The sequence below is a fragment of the Alligator sinensis genome, unplaced genomic scaffold (assembly GCF_000455745.1).
Source record: "Alligator sinensis unplaced genomic scaffold, ASM45574v1 scaffold628_1, whole genome shotgun sequence".
Classification (NCBI taxonomy): domain Eukaryota; kingdom Metazoa; phylum Chordata; order Crocodylia; family Alligatoridae; genus Alligator; species Alligator sinensis.
In genome coordinates, this window is record NW_005841873.1 from 1,169,039 (window position 1) to 1,180,486 (window position 11,448).

The 11,448-nt window shown below is 48.2% G+C and overlaps 1 protein-coding gene across 1 annotated transcript; it reads right to left on the reverse strand.

The window, feature by feature from the left end:
- Positions 1-422: 422 nt before the first annotated feature.
- NOC4L (nucleolar complex associated 4 homolog) lies at positions 423-11,442 on the reverse strand. Its single transcript, XM_006017085.3, has 14 exons — positions 11,355-11,442; positions 11,121-11,227; positions 9,199-9,306; positions 8,801-8,950; positions 8,058-8,157; positions 7,316-7,350; positions 7,179-7,229; positions 6,516-6,627; positions 5,509-5,569; positions 4,452-4,562; positions 3,994-4,157; positions 2,981-3,063; positions 1,736-1,849; positions 423-1,155 (listed from the first exon to the last, which is right to left on the reverse strand). The coding sequence occupies exons 2-14, from the start codon at positions 11,190-11,192 to the stop codon at positions 1,039-1,041; spliced, it is 1,278 nt and encodes a 425-aa protein (XP_006017147.2). The 5' UTR covers positions 11,193-11,227; positions 11,355-11,442; the 3' UTR covers positions 423-1,038.
- Positions 11,443-11,448: the final 6 nt, after the last annotated feature.

Sequence of the window (11,448 nt, forward strand, 5' to 3'; positions counted from 1 at the left end):
AACTGCAAAAACGATTTTATTTCAACAGTAAGAGGAACACAGCTATTCCTGCAGTGGCCACATTTCCTAATCCACACCATTTATAAATGGTTATAAATGGCGCTATGTTTAACCAACTTCAAACCGTTCTGGAAAGTCAATCAGGGAAGAGGGCTGCCAGAGAATGACTGCTTCCCACTGCTCTTCAACTGGGTATTTAGCTCTGAGCAATCACCAAGATTATACTCATTTTCAAAGCAGGTGACATTTAGCCAGTCATGGTTTTCTGCTAAAACAAAATTGTACTGAGCAGAGGAATTGTACTGCAAGAATTTGGTCTGATTAACACTGATAGCATGTAATAGAGCAAGTTTCTTGATGTGCCTTGTTAACTGCTGCTCTTGACAAATCTCCTTTTAACCTCTGAGTATAAGAGCCAACACAGTGAGTGGAAATGTTTATTATTGCTTTGATTAGGCTGGTTCCAGCCTAGGTGAGGTTGTAAAACAGATGGAGACTTTAACATCACCCACAAGACTTTGCAAGACTTTGAGATCACCGGACAATTCTCAAGTGAACTGGGATCCTTCAAGGCAGGATCTAGACCTAAAAATCTGGAAAGAAACCCTTCTACTTGCCCTCCCCCTTGCGTGCCAGGTAAAAGGCTGTATTCCCAGCAGATCCATGTAAATCCACCCCAGCACTGACTGCATCCAGTAGCAGACACTTCAGAGAAAGGAGCAAGAGCACAGACTGAATCTTGAGTCACAGAAACATTGGCCCATAGAAAAAGTGTTTACTAACTCCAGGCCGGGGTGGCAATAAAACCCAAAAGTCAGTCAATGTGAAAAACTGCGCCTGTTTTGGGAACAAGGAGTAAGAGTCCATTCAGAGCTGCTGACAAAGGCCACCAAAGTAAGTACCAACCCCTGTTGGGTAGTCCAGCCATTACCTGGAATTATTTTAAAGCCCAAAACTCCAGAAAGTCCCACATGAACAAGCAGAGCTGGGCAGCCATAGGAGCCTGTTTGCTACCGACCAGCCAGGGAACGTGCAACATCAGTCCAGCGCAAAATGCTCTGCAAATATGTCATTCTTTTTGCCAAACAGCCCTCTCGCTTGTTCGAACTCCAGAGGCACGTCGGTGGTGTTTTTCATTACTTCTCTATCAAAAAGCTGTAAAAGAAGAGATCACATGAGGTGCTGGCATCTGTAAAAACCTGCTGTGAAATTTTTTTCTGCCAACACCAATTCCCTGCACACCTGGACCAGGAAAAAGAGGGGGGGGGGGTGGATTTTCTAGGCCTTTGCTTTATTTTGTGGAGGCTGCCTGGAGGCAGGTATTGGTTGGAGAGAACTGCACCTCTCATCCTGCAGCCCAGAGAGCAAGGTGGTACCATGTCAGATGGGGCAGGTGCCAAGCAAGGCAAAATTCATCCCAGCACAAAGACACCAAGCATCATTTAGGCCCTAACATGGGGCCAATGTGGTGCTCAAAGTTCTGTACAGGACACCTGCACTTGGCACCGCAAAGCAGCAGCAAAAAGATGCTTCAATACGAGAGCAGGGGTGGGATTTCTCTGGGACAAACTAGAACCAGCAAACTGATAGACTGGTAACAAGCCAACTTGTAAATTCACTGGCAGTCCTCCAGCCCCACCACACTCCTCCTGGCAGATCAGCCTGTTAGACCCACCAGGAAAGGATCACCCTGGCTCCCGTATTATTCACAGACGCATGCACAAAGCAAACCTACCTCATCAGTAGACAGCTCCAGGAGCCCCGATATGTCATCCTCCATCTCTGACAGTGACTGATTCACAATGGCAGCTGCTTTGGCCACATCAGGGTAATAATGGTTCTGAAGAGCCTGAAACATCAAGAACAGGACACAGAGGATGACACCAATCCAGTTCTCTTCTGTCTTTGCACAGGTTGGATACTAGCCAGGAAGTCACCTCATTTCAAAGGGTGCTACCCATACTTACGTGCCTTAAAGTAAGGGGGGGTATGGGGGGATGTGGGCATGCTAGAAGGGAGGAATAGGCTGCAATTGGACCTAGACAGGTTACAGGGGTGGGCGGATGAGAACAGGATGGGTTTCAACACTGACAAGTGCAAGGTGCTGCACCTGAGGAGGAAGAACCAGCGGCACACCTAAAGGCTGGGGAACTCCCTTCTCGTCAGTGCAGAGGCAGACAAGGATCTTGGAATCGTTAGTGATGCCAAAATGCACATGAGCCAACAGTGTGGGGACGTGGTCAGGAAGGCCAAACACACCTTGTCAGGCATCCAAAGGTGCATCTCAAGCAGGTCCAAGGAGGTGATCCTCCCCCTCTATGCGACACTGGTCAGGCCACAGTTGGAGTACTGCGTCCAGTTCTGGACGCCGTGCTTCAGGAGGGATGTGGACAACTTGGAGCGGGTCCAGAGGAGGGCCACCCGCATGATCAGGGGGCAGCAGGGCAGGCCCTACGAAGAAAGGCTAAGGAACCTGAACCTGCTCAGCCTCCACAAGAGAAGGCTGAGGGGGGATCTAGTGGCCTGTTACAAACTAGTCAGAGGGGACCAGCAGGCATTGGGGGAGTCCCTGTTCCTCTGAGCACTACCAGGAGTGACTAGAAATAACGGTCACAAGCTGGCAGAGGGTAGATTCAAGCTAGACATCAGGAAGCGCTACTTCACAGTCAGGGCGGCTGGGATCTGGAACCAACTTCCAAGAGAAGTGGTGCTGGCTCCTACCCTGGGGGTCTTTAAGAGGAGGCTGGATGAACACCTTGCTGAGGTCGTTTGACCCCAGTACTTTTTCCTGCCATGGCAGGGGGTTGGATTTGATGACCTGCCCAGGTCCCTTCCGACCCTACCAACTATGAAACTATGAAAGTGGCGTTTCCCAGTGTGAAGTCACACAATAGAAAGAACAAGGGGAACAGGAGTGCACAGCACATGGCTAGTGGGAAGGGTGGTGTCCTGGACCACTCAGGCTAGTGGTGAGACTCACCTGCAGCTCCCAGAGGGAGCTCTCCAGAGCTCTGCTTTCAGACGGCTCTTCTTCCTCCATGACATAGGGATCTTCCAACAGATCTGAGACAGAGAAAAAGGAACATCTATAATGCACAACTAACAAACCTCCCCACAAGATGATACCCAAGCCCTCAAGGCAGAGAGAAAGGAAGCAATCAAAAAGCTCAGGATTGCCTACCCAACCTGCTGGGGCTGACACCTGTGATTTAAGGGGATGCCTGCCTAGTTGCAACCAGCAGACCGCACAGTGCCTTGGTCCCAAATCTTCAGAATGAAATGACTAAGTCCAGAAGGTGGCTGGCAGGGAAACAGAGGTGAGAAGCCACGATGGCTCAGAGTGAAGATGGGAGTCACGTGCTGTTCTGTCCTGTCACCTCACATGGGTCAATGCTGTTTAAACTGGGGACAGGCTGATAACAAGGATGCCAGTAGTGACAAGCACTGGCTTAGAGAAAGCTGTTCTCGCAGACTCAAAAGTACAATCTAAGAGACAGGGATCTGATGACTGAGCTCCTCCATCAGCCTTTGGCACCTACACTAATCTGCCCTTTTTAAAATAAACATTCAGGTCCTCAAATGGCAGCAGAGCACAAGGCCTTGGGATGCATGGGCACCACTCTATGCCTACTGCAGATCACAGGCCCTTTTGTACCAGACCGAGTAGTCACTACATAGGTCACTATGGCAGCTGCTAGCCATGGGCCATGCAGGAAGCCACATGTAGGGCTTCAAGGCACAGTAGCAAATAGAGAGACTGAAAGAGGTGCCAGGGGCACTCTGCACTTCAGCAGAAAGGCTAAGAGGCAGATGGCCACAGGAAGCCTGAGGAAAGCCTGAGTGGAGTACAGTCCTGGTGACAAAGGACAGATGGACTGTCAAGGCCCAGGACGCAGAACGGAGCTGGGACTTCCCCTTCCTCAGCTGACAGACCAACCCACCTGCAAATGCTCTGTAAAAGCCTGCAGGCCCCCTGCCCATGCTCCCAATTACCTTCGGGCCCACCAGGCCTGTGCACAAGAACCTTGCAAGCTGGGTGCCTCCGGAAGAGATTGCATATGAAGGGAATGACCATGAGCAGAGCCTCGGGGGGAGCGGTGAGGGCCAGCCGAGAGAGGCGCTTTATAAACGCCGCCACCAGATACGCGGGTAAATGCCTATTGAAAGTGAAGCAAGGAAAAAAGATACATGGAGTTCATCCAGGCTACGAAAACTTCCAGACTGGTATGGGCATGGGAAAGACCATCTCAAACTCTTCATGCAAAATGGTTGGGGAAGACTAAACAACAGTGCCCTCAAGTCCTTTCTCCTCCAGAACTAGGACTCTGACCCTTGAGCCTTGCAAGATATAGCCAGTTGGTCCTCAGAGGGGACTGGTCAAAAGCAGACCCCGGATAGACAGAAAAGCAAGGGGGAAAGGACTGGGCATATATCCTATGCTAGGTACTTACGACGAAGACAAAAATAAATCCATCAAACGGAAAAACCTGGCACGGTACTTCACGTGGTAGATGGAGGGGTCCAAGAGGCTGTACAGCTTTTTGTAAAAGTCAGGGTATTCCCTATATGAAAAAGAAAAGGAAAGGAAGCATAAATAAGGGAGTTTATTTGGCTTTTATTATGGCCTTGCTCAGACCAGACCCCTAATCTAAGAACTGGTTCATGTAGGTCCTTTCGAGTGAACTACCGGAGATGGAAGTTCCTCTCTGCAGCTCGGCTTTTAAAAAGAAAAGTTAAATTTTGCATGCTTGGAAGGTCTGGATCCCAGAGTTCTTGGACCAGAACCTTCACTGCCTGATATCCGTGACGATGGCACCTACTCTCAGCAACAATACAGAATCAGGCCCCCAATCCCTGATCCACTGAATGGGCACAGAAGTGACAGACAGAACACAAGCTTCTCACCCCTGAAAGCCTAGCTTGGCCATTTCCTAGAAGGGCAATTCTGAGGATCAGGAAGGCAATTAAGTTTTCACATCTCATCAATCCCTGGCCAAGCTGCAAGCACTGCCAACAGGGCAGCCAGTTGTGATAGGGGAGGTTTTTGTGCTAGAGACACCTTTTGACTAATAACTGGACAGTGCATAGCACGGTCACCAAAACATAGATTTAAGGAAAAGAAAATGTCTGCGACAGATGATCCTCCTTCATCAGCCATGAAGAAAGGGACCTTAACTTTACATCAAACTATTGCCAATATTCTATGGCAACAGCCTGAGACAAACTGGGGCATTCGTTGAAAATTAGACCAGGTTTTCAGAAGTTTAGCACCCGAGACCTGATCCAGATGACATGATGGGCTCCATCCCCCACAAAACACCACAAATTAGGGCTGATTAGCAACAGCTCAACATCCCACATGCTGAGCATCTAGTGAGGGCATTTTAGAGCACTTCCATCCCTTTTCTTTACACACACACACATGCACGTGAAAAGGAGAAACCTCAGGCAAAACATCATCCAAACAAAATCCCTTCCTTTAAATAAGACAACATTCTTTCTACTTACAGGTTATGCTGATGAATCAGAACAAATAACCCATTTAAGGCTAAAAGACTGATCGCGCCACCTGTAAGAAAGCAAAGCAGATATAAAAATGTGGCAAAAGCTGACAGTTGTCACTGATTTCTGTAGCAAGGTTTTTGGTTGTAGCTGTGTTGGTCTAACGACATTGGAACAAAGTTCTTTGCAAGCTTTCAGGCACAAGTACCCTTGTTCAGGCGTACAGGGACTCTGCTGCTCTGGAGATCTCAGAACAACAGAGCCTCCCTATGCCATTTCTGTGGCAAAACATTAAAGAAAGAGCATGACATTCAAAACACTTAAAGCTAAACAGCTTCCCCTGAAGTAAGAAAATAGTGACAACTGGCTGTAAAATTCCAAAGGACGGCAATCCAACTAAATTTCCAAAGGCTCACAGATCACTTACGACCCTGCTTCGTTATTAAAAAAAACTTTAGCCATAGTTAGAACAGGCCCAAGTAGGGCACGGGGCTGAAAGAAGCGCATACATGCTGCCCTAGTGCCCCAGGAAGGGCATCAGAAGTCCAGGGAATCTCCTCAGAAGTAGCAGGACCTCCACAGGGAAGTGGTGTATCTTGAGCCCGAACACAGCACAGCTGCAAGTCTGCACTGTTTTGCGGTGGTGTGGGCTGAATGGGGTTGATTTAAGACAGCATTACAGCCTGTCTTTTTCTAAACTTTGTCCTTAAAGGCAAAGGCAATGAATTAAAGCTGGGATCATACAACAAAGCTATTTCTTGGGAGAACAATAACAAGCACAGAGAAATATATCCGGTTTACTCTTCCTGCCCTTACCCTCCAGGGTCCTGAGAACTGCCCCAACCCCCTTCCAGCCAAAGATTATAGCACTTCTGATTTGCCACGTGGGTCCCTCCTTCAATCACTTCCCACAGAGACGGAGCACAACCAGCACACATCTACCCTGCTCAGGCTTTAGGCCTACAGTCCTTTGTCATTCTCCGAGGTGCACAGGATCCAGCATCTCTACCCACCTATGTCATAGGCTGCTGTCAGGAAGTCTATCATGAGGGTGGGTTCGTTCATGTGAGGCAGGATGGAGTCATGCAGAATCATAAGAACCTTTTTGTACAGACTGGTGGGTAGCTGTGAGGGAGGAAACATGACATTCAAACCATGGGGGCTGGGAGGAATCCTAAGGACAGCAATTTCATCAAGAGCTGCAGCAGCCAGGGGAAAATATCAGAAAGCATTGGACAGATCTGGCCTGGCTTAGAAACAATGGGCCTGATCTTTCAAGTCACTCCAGAAGACTGACCAGAACCTCCCTGAAATCTATGGGGCTCCATGCCCAAATCTGGGGGGCTCTGCACAGGGCTCCAGACTCAGAGCAACTCCTGGTATTCAGAGCTGGCTAGTATGCATTAGGGGGAAATCAGAAAGACATAAATTAGAGTGTGCCAAAGGAGCATTAAGAGAAATAAATACATAGGTCAAATATCAGGGCAGTGCAAGGTGACTTCCACCCAGCATTTAATCCCAGAGCACAGGCAACAGTGAATTTGCCTGCTTCAATCTACTGTCTTCTGAGCATCCACTCCAGGGTTAAGCTGTACAGAGGGTGTGTAAAGATTTCCAGGCCTGAATTGCAGCAGATGAAAAAACAACAGGAGACAGCAAATGAATTCACCACTCACCTTGTATTTCAGGAAGACCAGCCACATCCTCTCAAAGGCCCGCTTGTGCTCCTTAAAACAAGGATGAGCAAACCATAAGCTCAGAGAACTGACCAGGACAAGGTACAACTTTGCCAGCCCCTCAAACAACGGGTTACCTTGAGCTTTGACACCTTCCATTCCTCCAGGTGATCTGTTTAAAGATGAAAGCAAAACAAGTTTAAGGTTCATTTGAAAGGGCAAGTAATGAAGAAAAAACACCCCCAGCTGTTCCCTTTGAAATAGCTGCATGCTGATGATCACAGTCGGCCATTGTCAATGGAGTGAATTTAAGTTCCATTTCAGTCGAAATCTAAATGGGGCTGTGTGAGGCAAGGTGTTCCCAGGCAAGCTCAAGCAGAGTAATTAAACAGCAAAAGACTCTCTCCTGCTGCTGCAGTTTGATCTAATATATAGAGAAAATAAATTTAGCTTCTGAGTTATTCAGCTGCTACGGTTTGTTAAAGCCATCTGCGTTAAGAAGCAGTGGATGAAAAGGGAAGATAACATGCCAACTGAATGGACCAAAACCAGCCGCATGCCAGTCTGGAGCTGATAATTTTGAACCAGATTGATGCATCTAAATCCTGTATGACATTTCTTACTCCAGCTCACACACCACCCATCAGACTTTTACTATCCCCAAAAGTGGCTAAAAATGATGGCTCTGAGAGGCAGTGCAGGGCAGAAAAGTGGAGGGCTCTCAAAAGCATATAAAAAGAACTGCATCCCCTAATTCAAAGCATGGAGAAAGACAAGTATCAGAAAATACTAACAGAAGTCAATACTCTGATGTGCAGGGTAAAAACCTGAGTATGCTTTCTCTCTTATATGTAAAACATCCCAGTAATAGCAACTAACCTTGCTTCACCATAAAATTGACAAGCTCAGTCTCTCTGCTCGGCATGCTAATGGATGAAATGAGGGAAAATACATTTTGCTGGTACACGGGCAGTGGAATCTAGGAAGGGAAAGAAAAGGATGTACAGAGGTTAATTATACAAAGAATCCCAGGGCACATTCATGCACTTTATGTGCAGTGACAGGATTTACCTAGACAAAAATATTAAAGCAAAGACCTGGAGTTATACCAGGCACAGACCAGCACTGGCAGGGTCTTAATTAACACTCCCATTCTCGAGTTTTATAGTCTATATAGTCTCATCTCTGATTCTGCAAATCAAAAACCTTGCTGATGACATCAGAGAAAGCAAACTAACTATATGTTCATCCATTAGAGACAGCAGAATCAAAAGCTTTCCTCTGCCCCGACCAAATGTAAAGGTCAGGGTAAAGCAGAAACCAGAGCCTCATCAATGAGCTTCTGTAAAGCTAAATCACAGACCCGCCTTTGGCCAGTCCTAGCTAATCCTGAGGGCAGCTCTCTGCAAAACTGGGTCAGACAAATAAAAAAGAGTGGCAGTGTCTCAGCACATGGAAGCTAGCACACACATCTGCCTGTTTTAGATCCTAGCGCTCAGATACCACCACTGTGCAGCAGAGGAGCCTTCCCAGGTACAGGTGGCGATACCCACACTGTCCGCTAGTGGTGGTTTCCACAGTGAGGGTCTCCCAGGCCCACCGTGGCCGCAATACCCCATTACCTCCTTAGTCTTCTGCATGACTTGCCCAATATTTTCAGTCACTGCCTTCATCACGAAGTACCGGACATCATCATACTCCAGATATTCCTGGAAGCGTGAGATCAGGAGCGAGGAATCCTCTTCGCAGGGAATTAAGCTCTCCACCACCAGCTAGCAAAGGGGGTTAATTAAAAAGAAAAAAGCAGCAAGTCAGCATCTAATGCACACTAGTAGCCCTGGAGAGATATTTGATTGGCTGGAACCTAATTTAGACCTTTAGCATTTCCCCAAACATGAGGAAGTTGGTGTCTAAGCTTTCTGCTTCAGAGTCTGAGCATGAACGCAGGCTCCCTCCGTCTGGGCTTGGCACATGACAATGTGTCTGACAGTGGTGACAGCTCCCAAGCCCCAAAACTTACTTTTAAAAGCTCACGAGGAAAAATGAAACTGCCTTTCCACTCCGCTTTGACCAGCGGGTACTCCCCTTCCACCTCCACGAACTTCATCAGGGTGCAGAGTGACGTTTCCTTTCAAGGAGACAAAAGGAAGGTTTTCAGAGACACAGTAAATGCTTCAGAGCTGCTCATCGTACTTGGATTCGGTCCCTTTAGCATGGGGGCAGGCGTGCTGGCTACAGACACCAGTGCGAGAGGTGCTGTCTTGGGGAGGGGGCTCACGGGGTAGGAAGGATAAAAAAAACTAGTACGTCAGGCAGCACAGGCATTATTAAGAGCACACCCTATTGCTTGCCAGTCTCACCCTGAAGACAGCAACTCCAGCAGACCCATTTACCATGGACGCACACCTTGCTGGGGTTATTTGACCCCAGCAGTCTTTTCTGCCCAGAGTAGGCGGTTGGACCCGATGATCTCACGAGGTCCCTTCCAGCCCTAAACTTCCGTGAATCACAGTTGGACACCGGTAGAAGATGGACGAGGACGTTCGTCTTGTGCGACACAAATGGCACCTTCCCTTTCCTGTGCTCCTTTGTGGCAGTTCAGTCAGATTCATCAAGGGATTCTTGGAGGAAAGGGGCACCGGGAGTGAGGGGCACGGGCTCCGAATTACAACTTCCTCAACCTCAAGTGCTGGGGGCTCGGAAGTGAGAGAGGAAAAATCCCTGGTCCCACCCAACTCGCTCTCCCTGCCAGCAGCCACTCTGACCCCGTGCAACAGGAGACCAGGCAAGATGGACCTATGGTCTGACTCACTCCACGGCAACCAGAGATGTGGGTTTTCTGGAAAATTTTGAACGGGAAAATTCCACAAAATTTTCCAATGTCCCAAATAGAGCGTGATCCGATTTACCATGTTTATTTGACTTACACGTAGTAAACTAAACTAAAAAAGTACCCTCATGTTAATTTTCTGTCCCAATAGCCAAGTATTTTATGTCCCAATAGCCAAACAAGTATTTGAACTGAAATATTTGATTAGGAAAAAAATTAAATGCAGCACACTTAATGTGGTTTAAACATCGTCTTCAAACAAATTCAAAGCTTTATGCGGACAGAAATTATTTTGATCGGGATGCTTGTAAAAATGTAAAGACAATACACAATAGCACGTGCGTCCCTTACATTGTTTAAGAAAAAAAAATGAAGGTGCTGAAAACCACTGACACTAATTTTAGCACACCCAAAGAACTGTGCATGATATGCTGTGCTTTAGTTTTGATTTGACCAATTAGGTGAATTCATAACTTGATTTTTGGTTTGGATTATTATGCAAGTGTAATGACCCTCCTGTTTACACATCAATAAAACACACAGGTGCTCCCTCACACACTTCCTGGGGATAATCTCCTGAAAAACCTGCAATCCAACTCCGAAATGAATGACAACTTTGAAACTACCACAGCTTGCCTAAGGTTGTGTTGGCATCCATTCATCGCTACAAACAAATCCAATGAAACAATGAATGTTTAGAAACGGAAGATTTCCCACGGAAAAATAAAATCTCTGACATTTTCCGTTCGGGAAAATTTTCCGCCCCACATCTCTGAGGGCAACTCCCGCAGCCTCAGAAAGGATGAAAAGGAGAAGGCAGGTTAAAAAGGAGATTTTCCTTTTTAATTCCTTCTTGATTCGGGTGGCCCATCATAGAGGGCAGTGTGGTTGTCCTCTGTTGATACAAAACATGACGCCCTTTATGTCCTGTTTGTCTCTTGGAAGAAGGGACCCGTGCGCCTTCCTGTCTTCAAGAGAAAGCCCTGCCGGATTCGCTGGGACCGGCCGAGGGGGCTCCCGCGTTGGCTTTGCACAAAGGCATCCCGCGCGTTTGCACAAAGGCATTCGGGGAGCGGAGAAAAGCGTTGCACGCTGTCGTCTTAACGGCTTACCTTGACCTCAAAGGAGGGGTGTCCCATGAGCTCGGCCAAGCAGCAGACGCAGCTGCGGTAGCGATGCCTCATCCAGATCTTGTACTGCTCCTCCGCGCTGCAGCCATCTGCGGGCAAAGCGAGCACACGGGCTTTTTAGCCTCGGGTCCCTGCCCAGGGCTTGCGGGGCAGGGGGCTGAAGTGGGAAAAGACAAGGGGGTGTCCCACCCCGGGCTCCCCCCGCGGGGCACGGACCGGGCAGCGGGGCGTCCTCCGGGGGCAGGGCGCCGGCCAGCAAGTCGCCGCGCCGCAGCAGCGCGGGGAAGAGGCGGGCGCAGGCCCGCAGCGC

Excerpts from the sequence above, each read along its gene's own strand:
- NOC4L (XM_006017085.3), bottom strand. The coding sequence starts at position 11,192 with ATGAGGCATCGCTACCGCAGCTGCGTCTGCTGCTTGGCCGAGCTCATG. Across the intron at positions 7,351-8,057 it reads CAATTTTATGGTGAAGCAAG|ATCACCTGGAGGAATGGAAG; the intron begins GTTAGTTGCTAT and ends ATCTTTAAACAG. Across the intron at positions 6,628-7,178 it reads TGGTCTTCCTGAAATACAAG|CTACCCACCAGTCTGTACAA; the intron begins GTGAGTGGTGAA and ends CCTCCCTCACAG.